Source organism: Scyliorhinus canicula, chromosome 17 (genome assembly GCF_902713615.1).
Source record: "Scyliorhinus canicula chromosome 17, sScyCan1.1, whole genome shotgun sequence".
Classification (NCBI taxonomy): Eukaryota; Metazoa; Chordata; class Chondrichthyes; order Carcharhiniformes; family Scyliorhinidae; genus Scyliorhinus; species Scyliorhinus canicula.
Genome location: NC_052162.1, coordinates 40,062,616 through 40,084,787, shown reverse-complemented (window position 1 = coordinate 40,084,787; position 22,172 = coordinate 40,062,616). Strand labels below are relative to the sequence as shown.

The window sequence follows — 22,172 nt, the reverse complement described above, 5'->3', positions numbered from 1 at the left end:
GCAACTCAAGTATCGCTGCACCCTGGGTTGTCTGGGTCTCCAGCAGCTTACTTGTCGTAACCTTCAGGGATTCCAGCAACTCCCCTTTCAGCTCCGTAAAATAGCGCAGAAGGGCCGCCTGCTGCTCCTCCGCCCACTGCCTCCACTCCTCAGGGGCTCCACCGGCCGCCATTTTGTCCACCTTCCCCCACTTCTCCAGGGGAGCTGCTGCCGTTTTTTTCCTCGCCCCACTCCGGGTCCGCACCATAAATCCCGGGGGGTTTTGCTCCAGACCCCTTTACCCACCGGGAATCGTCGAATCAGCGCCGTTTGGGGCTCTTAAAAGAGCCCACAAGTCCTATTAAAGCGGGAGCTGCCGAACGTGCGGCTTAGCTCCGCATAGCTGCAACCGGAAGCCTGCATGCTAATCTTTTATGATTCATGTACAAGGATCCATCCCTCTGTACTCAGCATTTTGCTGACTCTCTCCATTTCAACAATTTTCTCCTGTTCAGCTTTGCAATTATTTTAAACCTGGATAAGTAAGCAGCCGTAATCAAGCTTTAAAAATTCAAGTTTTTTATCCTTTTCATCATTGATGCTCCTTTAAAAGTGATTCATTCTTGGTACATGAGCACTGGCGGATTAGCTTTGGTCATTTTTAATGATTTCGTGCGATTGAGTGATATGGCAGGCCATTTCTGGGGGCAATTGAGAGTTATATTGGTATTGAACTGAAATCACCTATAAGGCAGACTGGAAGAGGATAACAGATTTCCATCTTTAAAAGACATTGGTGAATCAGTTTTTACTTCCTTGAAAGTTTTATGGGCAATATTTATGTTCTTAATTTTTCAAACTGAATTCAATTTCTGAAACTGTCACAATTAGATTGAACTCATATTCTCTGGATTATTAATCCAGATCTCTGGACTACCAATAATAAATACATTACGCGAGTAACACCCTACACAGTTTTGTTCTGCCCTGTGGGCTTTGGTTTATCACCTCCATTTAAAAATGAATTGGGGTCTAATTAAGGAACATTATTTGGTGTAACTTAACATTTTGCAATATATCCCATTAATTTCTACATAGCATGATTTGCTGTTGCATTTTTGCATTATATTCCCAGCAACAGCAAAACGAATAGTTTCTGATTAATAACAAATCATTTTTAACAGCAACCATCGCTGCTTTTCAAGAGTGGATCTGTATGCCTTCTGTTTTAACACATGTCGTTTCTTAATTTTTTTTCTCAAGGATTTAATACGGCGGGACATACTTTACTACAAATGCAGAATTGATATGGACAAATACGAAATAAACGACATTATTGACGGGAGAGATGACGAATTTAATGTTAATGCCAAGAATGCCTTCAAACTTAAGAACAAGGAAACAGAGGAAGTGCACTTATTCTGTGTAAAGAAGCCAGAGGAGAAGCAAAGATGGCTACGAGCACTTCACGAAGAGAGGAAAATGGTTCAAGAAGATGAAAAGATAGGCAAGATCATTTATTATTTCTCTTCTCCTGTCAAAAGAGTTGTGCCATATTATGTTATATTTATTGTAAGAACCATACCAGTTTGCTAACCTGCACAGAGCAGTTCTCTTCATCGCACAAATGTTGCATCGGTGAGGAAAATGAAGGATTTTGGGTGGGTGGGAGCAGATTGTTCTGTTGAAGTGTGCTTTTAGATTGATAATTGAACACTGGGAAAATAGTGGGAAAGGGAAGATCCATAATACCATAAGACAAACAAGCAGAATTAGGCCATTCAGCCCATTGTGTCTTCTCTGCTATTCAATCATGGCTGATATGTTTCTCATCCCATTCTCCTGCCTTCTCCTCATAACGCCTGACCCCCTGATTAAGCAAGAACCTATCTATCTCTGTCTTAAAGACATTGAGCGATTTGGCCTCCACAGCCTTCTGCGGCAAAGAGTTCCACAGATTTACCACCCTCTCTCAGCATCCTGCAAGTTTCAATAAGATTCCCCCTCATCCTTCTAAACTCCAACAAGCAAAGACACAGAGGCCTCAGCCGCTCCTCATATGACAAGCTCTTCATTCCTGGGATCATTCTTGCGAACCTCCTCTGGACCCTTTCCAAGACCAGCACATCCTTCCTTAGATCCGGGGCCCAAAACTGCTCACAGTACTCCAAATGAGGTCTGACCAGAGCCTTATACAGCCTCAGAAGTACATCCCTGCACTTGTGCTCCACCCTTCTCGACATGGATGCTAACATTGCATTCGACTTCCTAACTGCCGACGGAACCTGCACGTTGACCTTAAGAGAATCTTGAACTAGGACTCCTAAGTCCCTTTATGCTTCTGATTTCCTAAGCATTTCCCCATTTAGAAAATCCACAACTTTCACCAGACTGCTGCTGATTATTTTTGGGTTCATTAGTAACAAAGGACGCTTTTACTATCAAAGCAAGGAAAGTTGGATTCCAGAAGCTATCACAGGCTGGTTGTCTTCTTTACCTGTGTCAGACATGATCAGTGACAGAAGTGTTGTACTTCTCCCACTGCTGAGATGTCATCAACATAAAAGTGCCTTATAATTTTCCCCTTTTTTTAATATACAGATTGCTTGGGGTTGAATGTTGAGCACCCGCACTGTTTTAATCTCAACAGAATTGTACTGGGATCTGCATATATCTGGTCCCAGCCTTAAGTCACTATAACTGGTGTGACCCCAGTTGTGTGGACACTTGTGTGGACAGGTTATTTGAAGGACTTGCTCCTGACACTGAAAACCAGGGGGGGATGGGGTGGGGGCACCTCATGGCACTTCTGTCAGTATGCACCCTCTGGGCATATTTGCAACTCTCGTGTATTATCAAAATTGTTGGACAATGCCTCATGCCATAATGTTTGGTAACAGTACTGAAAAAGTTGCTTTAAATGCATGAGTTTATTCAACAATAATCAATGAACTTGTGTTGCACTTATAATTGTTAAAGAACTTGAAATTATGCATTGTCTTTAACAGAAATAGCACTTCTCAGTGCATCAGATCAATGGTTTTATCAGATCTCTTCACTGGATGGAAATATAGTGAAAGGGATGAATAGTGCTCACGAGTCAGCCTTGAAAGTGTGGTATGCAAAGAAAATATAAGTAGGATAATATCCCAGTGCAAAAGCAGGCATGATAACAAAAAACACACTTCAAATAGTGGGAATTCAACACTGCTGTTTATTGTTGTTTGACAGTATTGGTCTCTTGTTAGTGGTTTATTTTTTTCCACATTGGTCCTGTATGATTCTGCATTCCTGAAGGTTTTGCCAATTATTATATGTTGATGTGCACATTAACTTGGATTATTGTATGAATAGGGAAGGCAAATTGGGAAATCAAAGGCTGTTCATTTCTGTCAGTGCTGGGGATGTGGATTTGGATGTAAATTGGATACTGAAGTGCATGTTAGGAGCTGGTTTAGCTCACTGAGCTAAATCGCTGGCTTTTAAAGCACACCAAGCAGGCCAGCAGCACGGTTTGATTCCCGTACCAGCCTCCCCGGACAGGCGCCGGAATGTGGCGACTAGGGGCTTTTCACAGTAACTTCATTGAAGCCTACTCGTGACAATAAGCGATTTTCATTTTCATTTCATTTTCATGTTGTAACAGAAAAACAGAAAATACTGGGCAATCTCTTTGTCAAAGCTCTGACAAAGCATCATCCAGACTCGAAACATTAGCTCCCTTCTCTCTCCGCAGATGCTGCCAAACCTGCTGAGATTGTCCAGTATTTTCAGTTTTTGTTTCAGATTCCAGCATCCACAGTAATTTGCTTTTATTGAAGTGCATGTTGTAACTGATGCAGTGGATTCCATACTTGCATTCATGATGAACAGTAAGAAGTCTTACAACATTGGGTTAAAGTCCAACAGGTTTTCTTCAAATCACTAGCTTTCGGAGTGTAGCTCCAACATCAGGTGCCCTCCGAAACCTAGTGATTCGAAACAAGCCTGTTGGACTTTAACCTGGTGGTGTAAGACTTCTTACTGTGCCCACCCCAGTCCAACGCTGGCATCTCCACATCATTCATAGTGAAAGCATGGCAAATTGTCCTCATTTGTCCTCATCTGACATCTACGCACACATCGGGGTCATTGAATAGGAATCATGATCAAGAACTCAAGCCCAGTTTTTAAAAAATTGATACCCTTTCCATGAAAGTGACAGGCTGTGTTTTTTTTTCTGCTGTATATTACACACCGCCAACTGGATGCCTTAAGGTCAATCTCAATTACATTGCAAACTCCTGGCCTGTATTGGAGTCTTGCTGGGAACTTGCAGTTATGTCAAGGGGAGTAGGAGGCTTTTTTTGGCACACTATGCAGTTATTTTAAAGGTTTTTTTTTTAACAAATGAGAAATTCCTCTGAGCCTGAAACTCTGTGCTGGGATATGGAACCACAACTTCCTGCTCAAGGATGCAACTGTGGATCTGCCGTTTCAACCAGCGGCGAAAGGCAGTTTATTATATTCAGCAGTGAAGACATCCTCCTTACAAAACAATGTGAAATCTCTGTTGGAGGTGGTGGCAAAAGTGCTGAATGCAGTGTTCAACAACCAGAAAACCTCATCTAGATGAGAGAGAGTTAGGACAAAATTCACAGCTATGTTACCTAGCAAATCCTTACACTAAGTACAATATATGTAATCCTTCAAATATTTCCTCCGAAACCACGCATTAGGAGCCAGAATCAAACAGGGCCTCAGTGAAAAATAGTGGGAAAAGGACAAGTAATGTTAAAAAGACACGCCTTTGGGCTTTATGATGTAACACACGGAGCATTCACAATAAAGTGGATGAATTGATCGCGCAAATAGATGTAAATGGGTATGATATAGTCAGACTTATGGAGACATGGTTGCAGGCAAACCATGATGGGAACTGAACATCCAGGGGTGTTCAGTATTTAGAAAGGATAGACAAAAAGGGAAAGCCAGTGGTGTTGATTGCTGGATAAGGAGGAAATTAACACAATAGTGCAGAAAGATGAATGGGCGGGGTTCTCCAAACTGTCGCACCCATTTTCTGGTGCGGCACGCCCCGCCGGCAGCGAGATCCTCCGTCCCAGCAGCCGGCCAGTGGGGTTTCCCATTGTGGGCACCTCCACGCTGTCGGAAAATGAGTGCGCTGACGATGGGAGTGAGTGCGCTGCCGGCGGATGATGGGTTCCCGCCAATGGAGAATCCAGCCCATTAGGTCTGATGTTGTGGAATCTGTATGGGTGGAGCTGAGAAACACTAAGCGGAAAAAAACTTTAGTGGGGTTCTATGTAGACGCCCAAATTGTAGTGGTGATGTTGGTAATGGCATTAAACAGGAAATTAGAGATGCATGTAATAAGCAAACATCTGTAATTATGGGCGACGTTAATCTGCATATAGATTGGGCAAATCAAATTAGTAACAATATCGTAGAGGAGGCATTCCTGACGAGCATATGGGAGGTTTTCTGGACAAATACATTGAGGAACCAACTAGGTAACAGGCCGTTCTACACTGGGTATTGAGTAATGAGAAAGGAATAATTGGCAATCTAGTTGTTTGTGACCCTTTGGGGATGAGCGACCATAATATGATTGAATTCTTCAGCAAGAGTGAGAGTGAAGTAGTTGATTCTAAGACTATGGTCCTGAATCTTAATAAAGTTAAGATGCTTGAGTTTGCTATGATGGATTGGGAAACATTAGTTAAAGGGAAGATGGTGTATAGGCAATGGCAAACATCAAATTGAACTGCAACAATTGTTTATTCCTGTCTGGCTCAAATATAAAATGGGAAAGGTGGCCGAACCATAGCTTATAAGGGAAATTAGCGATAGTATTAGATCCAAGGAAGAGGCATACAAATTGGCTCGAAAAAAACAACAGACCCGAGGGTTGGGAACATTTTAGAATTCAGCAAAGGAGGACAAAGGGATTGATTAAGAAGGGGAAAGTAGTGGACAAAAGTAAGCTTGGGGGGAACATAAAAATTGACTGTAAAATAGGTACATGAAGAGAATAAGATTGGTGAAGACAAATGTAAGTCCCTTACAATGAGAAACCAGGGAATTTATAATGGGGAAGAAAGAAATGGTTCACTGACTAATTACATACTTTGTTTCTGTCTTCACAAAGGAGGACACAAATAACATACCAAAAATGTTGGGGACCACAGGGATTAGTGAGAGAAAGGAACTGAAGGAAATCAGCATTAGTAGGTATTGGGAACATTGATGGGATTGAAGGCTGATAAATCCCCAGGGCCTGACAATCTACATCCCAGATTATTTACAGAACTGGTCCTAGAAACAGTGGATCTATTGGTGGTCATTGTCTGAGAGCCTATATACACTAGAACAGTTCCTATAGAACTGATGCAGTCCCACTATTTAAAAAGGGAGTTAGGGAGCAAACGGAATTATAGATCAGTTAGCTTGATGTCGGTGAGGAAAATTCAAGAGTCCATTATAAACTATAATAGCAGGGCACTTGGAAAACAGTGGCAGAATCGAACAGAGTCAACATAGATTTATAAAATGGAAATCATGCTTGACAAATTTACTGGAATTCTTCGAGGCTGTAACTAGTAGAGTTGAAATGAAATTAAAAATGAAATGAAAATCGCTTATTGTCACAAGTAGGCTTCAAATGAAGTTACTGTCAAAAGCCCTTAGTCGCCACATTCCGGCACCTGTTCAGGGAGGCTGGTGCGGGAATTGAACCGTTCTGCTGGCCTGCCTTGGTCTGCTTTCAAAGCCAGCGATTTAGCCCAGTGTGCTAAACCAGCCCCAGTGTGCTAAACCAGCCCCAGATTTGATGAGAGAGAGACCAGTGAGTGAGGTTTGTTTGGACTTTCAGAAGGCTTTCGACCAAGTACCACTTAAGAAATTAGTGTGTAAAATTAAAGTGCATGGGATTGGGGATAGTGTATTGCAATGGATAGAAAACTGGTTGGCAGATAGGAAAAAAAGAGTAGGAATAAACGGGTCTTTTTCCAAATTAGCAGGCAGTGTCTAGTGGGGTGAGGGATCAATGTTGGGACCCCAGCTATTCACAATATATGTCAATAATTTAGATGAGTGAACAAAATATAATATTTCTAAATTTGCAGATGACACAAAGCTAGGCTGGGAGGGTGAGCTGTGAGGAGGATGCAGAGATGCTTCAGTGTGATTTGGACAAGCTGAGTGAGTGGGCAAATGCATGGCTGATGCAATAATATAACGTGAGGTTATCCCTTTGGTAGCAAAAAGTAGAAGGTAGACTATTATCTGAATGGCTACAAATTGAGAGAGGGGAATGTGTAACTAGACCTAGGTGTCCTCACACATCACTGTCTGAAGGAGAGCCTGCAGGTTAAGCAGGCGGTAAAGAAGGCAAATCGTATTTTGGCCTTCACAGCGAGAGGATTTGAGTAAAGGAGCAGGGATTTCTTGTTGCAATTAAACAGGGTCTTGGTGAGGCCACATCTGGAATATTGTGTGCCATTTTAGTGTCTTGGACAAAACTCTCCACTTTGCGATGCCGCAAATGCGAACAGCGATTGGGCAGAGAATTGGGCGTCCGGCCAAAATCAAAGTCTATACCCAACTCTAAATCAGGTGCCATGCTCCGATCCCTTGCTGGTGGCGATAATGAGGTTTCTGCCCTGTGCCAGCGGTGGCATGCAAAACTGACATTTGCATCAATTTAAATATGATTAGCATGTTTGGCCCACTATGCTCCAGGCCTCTGTGATGCTCTGCCCCTTTCAGGTGGAAGTCACACGGGGCGCAGTTTACTACAGGTATTTACAAACGGGGACTGAGCACACTGGCTGCTGAGGCGGAGAGAAAAGGTAAGTAAAGTTTTAAAAATCGTTAAAAACTGTAGCACTTGCTAGAGGGTGGCTGCCAGGGCTGGAGGACGTAGCGGTGAGTGACCCACTGACAGCTTCGTGGATTTGGGGTGTCACCCTCGGGATTGGGGTGGCCTGGCACAGGCTGCCATTGCTGCAGCATTTGTTTTAAACACGCCCATTTGGTACAAGTTACATGCCCCTGGCTGCTCACTCTGGTGACTGCTCACTGTGTCCTGTAAATGATCACGTTCCTCTGATCATTTGGACGTCCACCCAGGACCCCCGCCCCGGTAACCCTCAGACCCTAGCTGACCCATCAATGGGATGGGCATGGCCAAGCTCAATCAATGGCCCACCAGGTGCTGCCACTTCTCAGCGCAGCCCTACTGCAGGGGGAGCAGGGGAATAGCAGAGCCCGCCCCAAACAAAAGATGCATGCACCTGGCTTTTGGCACCCTCACTGGCATATTACCCCTCTCAGTGCAGAGGCCTCACCAGTGACAGAAACAGCTGGCCCACTCCTCAGAATCACCAGCTGTCTCCAAGCCCTACGTGCCCACCGTGCCCCTGCGACAATCCATTCTGGCCCCCTGACAGGTTGTCATAACCTGTGTGTCATACCCAGGGCCAACATCACACTGCAGCTACACTCCCAGCCGACACACACTTTCCTGCCTCATCCCCATCTGTAGGACCTGCCCACATATTATGGAAATGATTGGTGGCACACAGTGACCCTCTCCACTACAAAACCTGCAGGCGGAATAACATGGGGCCCACCCAATGAGGACATCCACAGTAGACCCCACTGGGGAGACAGGGCAGGGACTGGAGGCACAGGGCCTGCTCGGGTGAGACACTGCACACGAGGAGCCTGCCCCAGAAGAGGAGAAGCCAGCCGGTGAGGCTCGAATGCCAGCGTCCCGTCAGGCCAAGGGAGAGGTGTGAAGGAGGTGCCGCATGATGCCACTTGTATACCGTCAGCACCTGTCCTTTGAGGAGGTGGCAGACCGCCTGTGCCACCAAACACTTTGGCTAACCAGTGAGACCATGTGCTAGGTGATGGCGCCCCTGGAACCGCAGAGGTGTGGAGTTGGATACCCGCTCCGGATGGGTATCAAGGTGACGGTCACTCTGAATGTTTTTACCTCTGGGTCTTTCCAGGGGCCGGGCAGGGACATGTCTGGGAAATCGCAGGCATCTATACGCAGGTACATCCGCGCTGTAACAGATACCCCCATGTGCCCGGGCAGTGGACTACATAAACTTCAATCTGAACCAAGCCCACCAGTAAGCCCAGACAGCAGGATTAGCCAGCATCTCTGGTGTGGCTATCTAAAATGTCTGCCCGCAAAGGATAATGGGAAATGTGGTCAGGCTGGGACACAGACAAGAACAGCTTGTGTGTATTGGCAAACAGCAACCCAGACCTACACAGAAACTTGCACCTGCTAGAGGTCAATCACAGATCTCCCCAGGACAATGGGACTCAGATTGAAACATAATCATAGTAACAGACTTGGGGGTGCCTATTCACCTTATTTGGGAGTGCATACGTGCCTTGGACAATAACAACCAGGACCCGCCCAGCTCTCAATTGGCCAGAATCGATTAGGGTGATCAAAATCCTATCGATCCATTGGATCCCGAGTTGGAACCGCCGCAAAGAGCGCTAAAGATCGGAGGATAAGAAGAACTGTGTGAACGCTGTCTCTATTGGGACCGGCTTCTGCCCCCCCCAACTGCAGCATATTGACCAGCCAAGTTCAAGGACCCACGATCGCTACCGGAAGGCTGAACCAAAGCCCAGGCGTACCTGACAACTTCCAGCACGGTAGCATGGTGGTTAGCATAAATGCTTTACAGCTCCAGGGTCCCAGGTTCGATTCCGGCTTGGGTCACTGTCTGTGCGGAGTCTGCACGTCCTCCCCGTGTGTGTGTGGGTTTCCTCCGGGTGCTCCGGTTTCCTCCCACAGTCCAAAGATGTGCGGGTTAGGTGGATTGGCCATGATAAATTGCCCGTAGTGTCCTAAAAAGTAAGGTTAAGGGGGGGTGGGGTTGTTGGGTTACGGGTATAGGGTGGATACGTGGGTTTGAGTGGGGTGATCATTGCTCGGCACAACATCGAGGGCCGAAGGGCCTGTTCTGTGCTGTACTGTTCTATGTTCTACATGTGGGGAACCAGATAAAGGCCTTATCTAACCTGCACAGGGCCGGTCACTTGAAAGTTAAGTAAAGTTCATTTAAGCTGTTAGATATAGTCCAGTGTGTATTCGTGTGTAAGTTATTAAGTATAGAGCCAATCCTATGTTTGATAGTAAACTATAATTAAACTAACATACTGGTTGTGTGGTCATTTGTCCAATACATGGAATGCACTCGCATCTTGTGGTTATTAATAAACATAGACGTCAACACTGGCATGCCCCCATCCAGGGGTGATCGATGGAACACAGGAGCACCGGCCCATCAGGAGGAGAGCAGGAGGGTGCACTTCATCAATAGGAAGGGATTCTATTCTCTGACAGTGCAGTTGGTGAATGACCACCAGCTGCACATCATGCATGTCTGCACCCAGTATGCAGGCAGGATGCGTGACGTATACGGCCTGGTGCTCTCCTCTGTTCCTGGCACCTCCAAGGTGCTCCCTCGGGTGAGGAATTGGGTCTTGAGCGACAAGGGTTACATGCTGAAGTCTTGGCTACTGACACCTGTCCTGAGGCCCCAGACCGACGCGGAGAACTGTTATAACGACACCCATGCAACAACCAGGAGCGCCATTGAGTAGTGCACTTGCGTCCTCAAGATGCGCTTCTGATGCCTGGACCGCTTTGGTGGGAGACTCCAATATTGCCTCACAAGGTTCTCGAATTGCATGTTGGCCTGCTGTGCCCTGCACAACATCACATTGCAGAGGAGGGACATGCTGGAGGAGGAGGAAGAACGGCAAGCCTCATCAGATGAGGCATGGAACCAGGATTGGCACGGCAGGCAGCCCAATGTGTACTCCAGGGCCGCTGCACACGGAACAGCTTCATCACCTCCAAATTTATCTACTAGGGCACCTGGCCTCTGGCAGCTCCGCCTCCCTGCCCCACGTCTCCAAACTCCCCTGCCCCATCCCTCTTCCAAGTGGTGTCTCTTAGATATAGCGCCTCACATCCTCCCCTGTCCCTCCTCCGCTCACTCGATCCCACCACCCCAGCACCCCCACCACCTCTGAGGGTTTTACCAGCATCACTATAGAGTGTTGGTCCTGGGCAGGCATTTTCAGCGGGCCTTGTCCACGGGACGGAGGATGATGATGACCCACTGTGAGGTGAGCTCTGGTGCTCATCATCGTTTGACAAAGTCTGACTCCTGCCTTCAGGTTCACCTTCCACTGTCCACTTGGCTGATCACTGCATATATAATGACCATTCCATCTCACGGGCCAAATATTTTTTTGGGTGGTGTGGGGGTGAGGGAGTTATGGAGATGGTGGGCAAGGATTTGATACTCATTGGGTAAGCTGTCTTACAAGGTGCCCTCACACTTCTGGCCCCATACCCTGCTGCCCCTGAGGGTGCCCAAGGTGAAATGTTCAATTATAATGGGGACCTTAACCCATTCTATCCTCCACACGCACATCCACACCACCAACCTCCCATACTCCCCACCCGGTGCATCCTCTACACCCAGCCCAGCCCATTCCTCACACCCTTCTGACAGAGGATTAAGGCAGGTTGGAATGTTCGTGGATAGGTGCTTAACAGTGGTTATTCACATTACTGTCTCATGACCCCTACCTGTAACCTATCTGCTGCAGTCAGGTTAACTGGTGTCTGACTTCCTTATTTTACATGGCCTATCACTCCTTCTATATGTGACCCCAGAAATCACATCAGACGTGGAGGCGGCTTGCTGCGTATCGTGCCCTCTGATCTGAGATGGCTTTGGCAGCTGTCCTCTGGAAGACTTGGACCTGGATGGGCCCGGCCAACTTTTGGGTGTCACAGGTGATGAGGAACCACCCTGTTCTTCCCGCTGCCCATCAGTGTCAGGTGGAGGGTTTCAGAAGCGCTGAGGTGTTCCAGTGCCTCCCCTGCAGGAGGCATCGGCAGAGGCCCAATCACCTCCTCCTCCCTTGGGGTGCTCCATGGCCCCCGGGATATTCCATGGGACAGAGACGAGGTCCGAATGAGCTCCGGAGGCTTCACCGTTATCTGCCGCAGCCACTGGAGGCCCGCTCTTGTCTAAAATAGGGTCTCAATATCCTCAACCATGAATCACAGGGACTGGACCACGTCCCTCAATGAGTGAGTCGTGCCCCTCTGCGTCTTGGTCATGTCCCACTGTGATTGGGACATGTCCCTCTGTGGCCCAGGTCAGACAGCACCTGGCCAATGCTCTTTTTGCCGTCAGCCATGATCCTTTGTGACTGAGTCAAGGTCTGGAGCATTGCAGCAATGTCCATGTGGGCCCGATACATGAAAGCCTGTGACTGAGCTGCCCTGCCCTGCGCCTCAGCCATCGAATTCACAGTGTGCCCCAAACCATTAACATCTTGACCCATGGTTGTGACTTTTTGACCCGGGGCTTCCACCGCAGATGTCACCTGTTCCGTGATGGCCTGGGTAACATGCATTGTTGGCACCCCATCCTGTCGTCCTGGCTCTATGTCTGCATCTCCACCAGTGACGGTATCATAGTTTCCAGAAGCAGCTGTCCGGACTGCAGCTGGTTCCTGGGACCCGGCAGCCCTCTGGCTCGGGAGTCTCTACCTCTACCTGATGTGCTGCAGCATGTGTAACGTGCGCACTAGATGGTGACCCAGGAGCCTCTTCTCTAATACGACCCACCAAGGTGATAGTCTCTGCAATGTTGGAGGGTGCAGGTGAATACAGTGCTGAGGAGTTGGTGTCTTCCCCCACCTAGTCCTTTGTGGTGTGCTGGGGTTGCGACTGGGGCAGAGGTGCACCAGGCGGGCCAGTCTGGTCTGGTCTGTTGGTGATCCTGCAAGACATACGCTGAGATCTTGGGGAGGAGTGGACTCGGGAAGAGGGGTTACTGGCTTGCTACAGGTATATAATTTTGCATACTAACCTCCACCTCGGAGATAGTCCTCTCCAGCACCACTCCGGATAATGCCATTGCCCTCTTCTCAGAGGAGGGGGGTGAGGGGGCTGGGTAAGAGTACGAAGGTCTGGAACACCACCTCTGATCTTTTCCCGCTCCCTTCTGTTATGGACCATCATTTCCTCGAGGATACATAAAGGACATGGCGAGACGCATGGAGGTGACTTACCTGGGGGGGGGGGGGGGGGGGGGGGTCTGTAGCTGGTGGCATGTACAAGGTACCTGGCCAAAGAGGATAATACACATGTTGAGGGATGGTGCAGAGTGGCACGTGAGGGAGAGGCAGGCAGGTGTGTTTTGATTAGCCTTTATGGGCCTGGGGTGTGATGTGAGGAGTGAAAAACAAATACATTTACACCAGAATTTCCCAGGCCCAGGAACCAACAGGCGCGCTTGGGAGACCTCATCATGGCGCTGTTCAGCACTGGTTTCCACATACGTGGACCAGGCGAAACGGCATCTGGTGGGGGGGGGGGGGGGGGGGGGGGGGGGTGGTACCACGCGGATCATTAGAGACCCCTGGGTAGTCGGGTACTGGGAAAGGTGGTACCCTCACACTCCCGCTGACAACGGGGCACCATGCCACTGCCAACCACCCCGGCACTGCCAGGGTGCCCAGGTGCCACTGTCCAGGTACCAAGTTGCCCGTGCCAGGGATTGGACCTAAGGATGCCTGTCCTGGAGGTGAGTGGGGCTCAAGGACCCTGTAAGAGGTATGTTGGATACAGTGGAGGGTGGGGGGATGCGTGGTCAGGATGCTGAGGGGGGTGGGGTCAAAAGATTGGGGCGGCATTTAAAAATGGTACCCCGGTCCATGGGTCCTCTTCCTGCACTGGCAAGCTCAGCTCAGGAAAGTAGCTAGTCGCCTAGGCCAAAAAAAACCACTAAGTGCCGTTAAATAGTACTGTCATTCCTGGCGCTGCCGGCGCCACTACACTACACATGCTCAAAATAGGACTCTGATTCCGTCCCGTTAAACCATGCCTATAGTTTGCTAATTAATGACTCTGGTAGCTGCATCAGCCTCATTATATTTTTTTAAAGTTCTTTACTCATCAGGTCAGGCAGCATCTGTACAGAGTGAAACAGAATTTCAGGTTTAAGACCTTTTAATAGAATTGTTCTTGCAGTGGAAAGGGGAGGATCCAGTGGTCATGATCCATGTAGGTAACAGCAACATAGGCAGGACAAGGGAGGAGGTTCTCCATAGTCAGTATGTGGAGCTAAGCACCAAATTAAGAAGCAAAACATCAAAGGTAATAATTTCTGGATTATTTCCTGAACCACATACAAATTGGCAGATGACAAACAAAATCAGGGAAGTTAATGCAATGCTCAAAGACTGTAACTACATGGTGGGACAGAGTATGAAAGAAGAGTTAATGGGTTCATGTCAGAAAGGTACGGTGATAATCTTGGGGGATTTTAATCTACATGCAGATTGGAAAAATCAGATGGGCAAAGATAGCATAGATGAGGAGTTCTTGGAATGTTTTCAGGATAGTTTCTAAGAACAACCCATTCTGGAGCCAACCAAAGGCAGGTTATACAGACTTGGTATTGTGCAATGCAATAGGATTAATTAATTGATTAATAATTGAAGGCACCCTTAGGTATCAGTGATCATAATATGTTTGAAATTTACAGTTACTTTGAGAGAGAGAAGAGTGCATCCAAGACTAGTATTTTAACCTTAAATAAGGGCAATTATAAGTACATGAAAGCAGTGCTAACTGGAGTGAACTGGCAAATGTGCCTAAGGGATAGATCAATAGAGGTTCATTGGAAGACATTTAAAGAGATATTTCAGATTACAAAATAGACACATTCCAATGAGAAAGAAGGGGATACCCCATCATCCGTGGTTAACTGAAAAGGTTAAAGATACTATTAAACTCAAAGAAAAAGTATGGACGCGATTCTCCGTCTGGGATGGGCCGAGCGGCTGTGCAAAAAATCCGAGTCCCGCCGGTGCCATTCACGTTTGGTCGTACCCGGCAGACCTTGGCGTGCATGCATCTGGGGCGGCCTTGTTGGAGGGAGAGGGGGGTCATACCCCCGGGGGGGGGGGGGGGGGTGGCTCCGCTGTGGCCTGGCCCGCGATTGGGACCTACCGATCGGCGGGCCGGCCTCTTGGGCTGGGGGCCTCTTTTGTTTAGCGCCGCCCCCTGTAGCCCAACGCCATGTTGTGTCGGAGCCGGCGCGGAGAAGGGGGCCACCGTGCATGCGCGCAATCGCACCGGTCTCACTGCGCATGCGCACATTGGCCCCAGCCCCACGGCACCCATCTGATGCCAGAATGGGCAGCTCGAATGCCGTGGGTCGCTCTAGTGCCGTGCTGGCCCCCTGTAGGGGTCAGAATCACTAATCCTGAGGGCATGTTGACGCCTTCGAGAAACGGCGTTTCTCGATGGCGTTTATGACAGCGTCAACACTTAGTCTCAGGATCAGAGAATCCTGCCCCATATATTTGTGCAAAGACAAGTGGCTGGTCAGAAGATTTGAGAGAATATCAAGAATATCAAAGAATGACAAAAGATTGATAAAGAAGAAAAAAACTAGAGCACAAGAGAAAGCTAGCCAGTAATATAAAACTGAACAGTAAGAGTTTCTATAGGTATTTAAATAAAAAGAGTTAACAAAGCGAGCACTGTCTGATAGAAAGTGCCTCTGGGGGCAGCATGGTGGCGCAGTGGGTAGCACTGCAGTCTCACAGCGCCGAGGTCCCAGGTTCGATCCCGGCTCTGGGTCACTGTCCATGTGGAGTTTGCACATTCTCCCCGTGTTTGCGTGGGTTTAGCCCACAGAACCCAAAGATGTGCAGTAGAGGTGGATTGAACACGCTAAATTGCCCCTTAATTGGAAAAAATTAAGTGGATACTCTAAATTTATTTTAAAAAAAGAAAGTGCCTCTGTAGAATTGGTAATGGAAAGCAGGACTTGGCAGATGAATTAAGCAGGCATTTTGTATTAGTCTGCATTATAGAGGACACTGTGACGGTTTTGTGAAAGGGAAATCCCATTTAACCAATTTATTGGAGTTCTTTAAAGGAGTCGCATGTACTATGGATAAAGAGGAAGCAGTGAATATTGTCATGTGCGAGTACCTTTAAGAAATGGGTGTTTATAAATGGGTGTGTATATAAATATCTGTAGTGAGAGTATGTTTAAGAAATGGGTGTTTATTACTGCAGAGATGTCAGATAGTGGGTGGAGCTGGGCTGTCTGTCAGCGTTTTCCTTTTGTTTTTGAGCAGGCTGCAGGGTGTGTTTTAGTTTCATCTTCAGTGTTGGAGCTGAAGCCAGACCAAGCAGGTGTACTGCTGTTCTCTCTGCCATCAAAAGACTATCTCTTGATCATTTGATGAATTCAGAATTATAAATGCTTTCAGTTGTAACTTTAACCTGATGTGCTTCTGATAAAGGTTTTGTTTTTAAGTCGTATGGATGTAAAAAAGGAAAGCTTAAAGGTTTACTTAGTGTTGTAGTCTTTGGGGGTTGTATTTGAATTAATGGTTGCTAAGATGTTCACTGTATGTTTTAAAACGGTTAACTGAGTTCATAGAATAAACATTGTTTTGCTTTAAAAATTACTTTTCCATTTCTGCTGTACCACACCTGTAAAGTGGGCCACGTGCTCCCCATACCACAATCTACTAAAAGTTGTGGGTCAGGTGAACTCCATGATACACTTTGGGGTTCTCTAAACCCTGGCTCATAACAATATACTGTACTTAGATTTCCAGAAGACATTTGATAGGTGCCACATCAAAGATTATTGTGCAAATAAAAGCTTATGGTGTCGGGGATAACATATTGGAATGGATTGAAGATTAGCTAGCTAACAGGAATCATGTTGGCGTAAATAAGTCTTTTTCTGGTTGGCGGGATGTGACAAGTGAAGTGCCACAGGAATCAGTACTGGGGCCTCAATGTTATGCAACTTATGGAGCAGCACATGGCACAGTGGTTAGCACTGGGACTACGGTGCTGAGGACCCGGGTTCGGATCCCTGGGTCACTGTCCGTGGGAGTTTGCACATTCTCTCCATGTCTGCGTGCGTTTAACCCCCACAGCCCAAAGATGTGCAGGTTAGGTGGATTTGCCACGTTAAATTGTCCCTTAAATGGAACAAAAAATGATTGGGTACTCTAAATTTATTTTTTTTAAACTTTATGCAATTTATATAAGTGACTTGGATGAAGGGACTGAAGGTCTGGATGCTAAATTTACTGACAACACAAAGATACATAGGAAAGTAAATTGTGAAGAGGAGGTAAGGATGGTCCAAAGGGACATGGGTTAAGTGAGTGGGCAAAAATCTGGCAAATTGTGGATAAATATACAATTGTCCATTTTGGCAGGAAGCTTAAAGGAAGGAAAATGAAACTTATTATCTAAATAGAGAGATTGCAGAGCTCTGAGGTGAAGAGGGATCTGGGTGTCCGAGTGCTTGAATCACAATAGGCTGGTATACCGGTACAGCATGTAATTAGGCAAACTACTTGAATGTTATTGCTTGTTGTGAGTAAAGTTGATTTTAAAAAAGAACGGAGGTTATGCTTCTGTTGTACAGGGCTCTGGTGTATTGTATACATTACTGGTCTCCTTATTTAAGGAAAGATGTAAATACGTGAGAAACAATTCAGATAAGATTTACTACACTAATACCAGGAATGGACGGGTTGTCTGATGAGGAAGGTTGGAGGGGTTAGGTTTCTATCCACTAGAGTTTAGAAGAGTAAGAGGCAACTTGATCAAAATCTTTAGGTTCCTGAGAGGTATTGACAGGGTGGATGTGAAGAGAATGTTTCCTCTTTTTGGATAATCTAGAACTAGGGGTCACCGTTTAGAAATAAGGGGTCTCTTATTTAAGACAGAGATGATGAAAAACATTTTCACTCTGAGGCTCATGAGTCTTTGGAACACTCTTCCTCAAAAGACAGTGAAAGTTGCATTTTTTAGTATTTTTAAGGCAGAGCTAGGTAGATTATTGATTAACAAGAGGGTGAAAGTTTATCAGGAGGAGGCAGGAATGTGGGATTGGGGTTACAGTCAGATCAGCCACAACCTTATTGAATGACAGAGCAGAGTCGAGGGGCCAAGTGACCTACTCTTTCTCCTAATTCATATCTTTGTATGAAGCATCTAAGGAAGTTCTACCAACATCCACATCTGCAGTATTTTACCTGATTAGTGCATTTATGTTCATTTGGTATTTATGGATAATGCAAGAATGTCTGAGCCAAGCTTGAAAAGATTTCCTCAGTCATCTTCCCAGTTTGTCTTAATCTTAAAATAAATGAGTCATGACTGTTGCATTAATGTGTATGATCCTGTGTTCCAGATCACTGACCAATTTTTACATTTATTCAGCTGAACTCCTTGCGATTTTTTCACATCTATGTATGCCCCAGATTTCTACCAAGATGCAACTAATAATGTCCTGATAATGGCCCTGAAAGTCAGTACTTTTCACAACAAACTCCTGTTGTAATATTGGCAGCCATTTGCTTGTTTGCATGGGGATTTATGCCAGAACCCAGATGCATAGGATCTCACTCCACCTTTAATAGGTGCTTCCTCTGTAGCTAGTTAACAGCAGACTGCCACATTACTTAAAACTGGTCATCAACATAGATACAGATGGAGCTCTGAACTTTACTGTTCCCACGTCCTGCACCATTACTATGACCTGATACATGGCTGACTAAGGCATGCTTGATCTGACCAGGTGTCATCGCTAACAAGGAGCATATGCGCGCCCAATCTTTGGTCCAGACTGAAAATGCGGCCCACACTTACAAGGACTATCTTCTTTTTGTAGGTGATAAAAGGTTATTATTTAGGAAATATTTATTGGGGATCCAAAAATCAACTCCTCCCCATCACAATTACCCTTCTCCCCACTCGACCCCCCCCCCCCCCCCCCCCCCCCCTCCCACCCTCAGGGTGCTTACTCTTCCATTAGTGTTTCCATTTGCTTCACTGAGACAGAATCCTGGGTATGCCTGCTATTGGCAGTTAAATCAGGAATTTGAGGTTTCAGGCAGGTGCATCTCAACATTTGTACTGAGATCTGCATCATAGCACAGTTCAGACCAGGAATATCGACCATTGTGAAAAATACATCAGCTATCTGCTTTATACATCTATTCAACCTAGTCATGTTCCATTTATCTTCTTCTTGAAATGTTATCGATGCTTCACCTCCTCTAGTGTTAACAGTGTTAACAGCCGACTTGAAAACACGGTAACGCAGTGGTTAACACTGCTGTCTCATGGCACCGAGGACCTGGGTTCGATCCCGGTCCTGGATCACAGTCTGTGTAGAGTTTGCATTACTCCCCGTGTCTGAATGGGTCTCACCTCCACAACCCAAAGATTTGCATAGTTGGTAAAAAAAAGACTGTAGAGATATAATGGCAAAATATGGAAGGATTTAATGAAGATCCCTATTGTATATGCTGCTCTTGCTCATGTATTTGCTTTGTTTGGCCCCTTGTTCCACACTGTAACCAATCACTCTTTGTCGATATACCATTTGCGAATGTTCACTGTTGATTATTCTGTTGTCTGCTATGTACGTACTGTGTACATTCCCTCGGCCGCAGAAAAATACTTTCCACTGTACTTCAAATCAAATCAAATCATAGAATCATACAAATAGATATATGGCAGTGTGCATCAACTCTGAAAGGTGAAGGGCATAATTCATGCCACAGGATACAAGGTGGTATCTATGACAAATCCAAATTTGTAACACTGGCCTAAAGTGAGATGTTACTAAAATAAAGATATACCTCATTACCATTGAATAATTAGAATTTGTATAATAAATACAGAGAAATAGTTCAATGTGCTTCACGAACAGGAAGGAGTTGAGGAAAGTTCGGGGGAAAATTATCTAAGGAATGATCTGAGAGTTAGGTTTAGAAGCGAAAGGGAAAGTTCACAAGGAGGAGAAATTTGTGAAAGGATTTTGTTATGGGCAAGCGTTTAGAAAACTCCAAAGTATATAAAGTGTATCACCTGACCCACAACTTTTAATAGACTTTGGTTATGGGGAGCACAAGGGCCCACTTTACAAGTGTGATGCAACAGAGATCTAAAGTATTTTAAAAACAAAATAATGTTTATTCTATGAATCCAGTTAACACTTCATAAACACACAATAAACATCTTATCAACTACAAACACTGATAATTTCCCAAATACAATATTCTATCGGTCACCCTTAGTAACTTTCCTGACAACATCCATAAGCCAAAATACTTTTAACAAAGACAGTAGGTTTGAATTCGCTACAGGAACAGGTATTACTTTGAAATCATCAAATGAGCTGAAGGCATTCTTCAGCTTGTAGAGAGATACAAGTATACACCTGCTTGCTTTGACTGCAGCTCTCCAACTCAAAGTGAAACTAAACAGGGCCACGAAGCAGCTTTTCAGCTCAAAATGAAAGTAAAAGCAGAGCAGAGCACAGCTCCACCTACACATTGACATCACTCCAGCTATTTGATGGGCACTAATTTCTTAAAGGTACATCCACTTGATAATTTCAAGCCTTCAAACTAGTGGTGAATAAATGCCTTACCGCTGTGGCTCGCAAACGGTTTTCTACATGGGAAGGAGGCTTTTGGGAGGTGAAAAGCTTCCTGGAGATCATTGTGAGAAAGGGCGGGACAGTTCTGAATACAATGTAGACGTTATGGCACCCTGGGGCAGCAGGGTAGCATGGTGGTTAGCATAAATGCTTCACAGCTCCAGGGTCCCAGGTTCGATTCCCGGCTGGGTCACTGTCTGTGTGGAGTCTGCACGTCCTCCCCCTGTGTGCGTGGGTTTCCTCCGGGTGCTCCGGTTTCCTCCCACAGTCCAAAGATGTGCAGGTTAGGTGGATTGGCCATGCTAAATTGCCCGTAGTGTCCTAATGAAAGTAAGGTTAAGGGGATGTTGTTGGGTTACGGGTATAGGGTGGATACGTGGGTTTGAGTAGGGTGATCATGGCTCGGCACAACATTGAGGGCCGAAGGGCCTGTTCTGTGCTGTACTGTTCTATGTTCTATGTTCTATGTTATGGTACTTGACGATTTGCAAACTGTGTAGGAGGTTTACAACAAGAAATTTTGTCTTGACTTGATGTCGGCATGGATGAGAATTTTTGTGGTTATTGGACTGAGGTCGAGATGGAGATAAGTGCTATCAGGGCAGTTTTCATTCCATTATTTAAGTATTCTTAATTTATTCAACAGTCGATAGTACAGAAATTGAGTATGGCTGAAAAATGGAGACACCTGTTGTCAAAGCTTTTCATCTTGCACTCCATAGGACAATTCACAAGGTAATCTATTGTAAAAGGAAAAACATTTTATACTGCATGAGACGAGAATGTTGATTGGTTGGCAAGTGGACTCAAATTGGTAGCGGCACTACCGTGGAGGATGCATCAGTTAACTCTTAGCTGACAGTTATCTTCGAGCTTCATTTAAATTCAAACCAGGCAGATTGTCTCTGATTGGTCAAGGCATTGCACTGGAGGATGAACCAGGAATTGGCTGTCACTAATTCTGTTTAATTAGAAAAGGTGCTATGTGTGTGCCTGTTCCTTTTTCCTTCAAAGGACAGGGCCTCGTGTGAATATATGTAGCATCCAGATGTATAAGTAAGCCACACTACAAACCTGACAGATAATCTTAAATTGGCTGTCAGCATAATTCCTAGCACACTCAGGATTGTTTAGAACATGTCCAATCACAGAATCACATGTAATGTTGAACACTATTAACTGGTGCCTTCTCCATAGCAACACCTCTACCAATCAGTCTACATACCAACAAGTCAGCACTCTCTTCTCATGCAGTGTAAATTGTTGTGAACAGTATTGCTGAGTACAAAAGATTCAACAACATGTGTCGCCTTTAATCAACAGTAGATAAGTAACCCTGATTGTTTCTTTCAGCTTTGATAAAATACTCCAGTTGAACTTGTTTTCTACCTACATGAAACCTTAAACATATTAGTGAGCAGATTGTGTGATGATTTAGAGTCATAGAGTTTTACAGCACAAAAAGAGACCCATCAGCCATCATGTCTGTGCTAGCCATCAAGCACCTATCTATTCTAATCCCATTTTCCAGTACTTGGTCCATAGCTTTGTATGCTACAACATTTTAAGTGCTCATCTAAATGCTTCTTAAATATTGTGAAGGCCCCCGTCTCC

General features: G+C 45.7%; 1 protein-coding gene across 8 annotated transcripts in view; it reads left to right on the top strand.

Annotated features, from left to right (window-relative positions):
• arhgef9a (Cdc42 guanine nucleotide exchange factor (GEF) 9a) overlaps window positions 1-22,172 on the top strand; it is a 528,724-nt gene that overhangs the window by 468,086 nt on the left and 38,466 nt on the right. For all 8 annotated transcript variants that reach the window (XM_038774360.1, XM_038774359.1, XM_038774364.1 and 5 more), the window contains one exon: window positions 1,243-1,486. In XM_038774360.1, coding sequence (XP_038630288.1) covers window positions 1,243-1,486 — 244 coding nt within the window. The remainder of the gene's footprint in view (window positions 1-1,242; window positions 1,487-22,172) is intronic.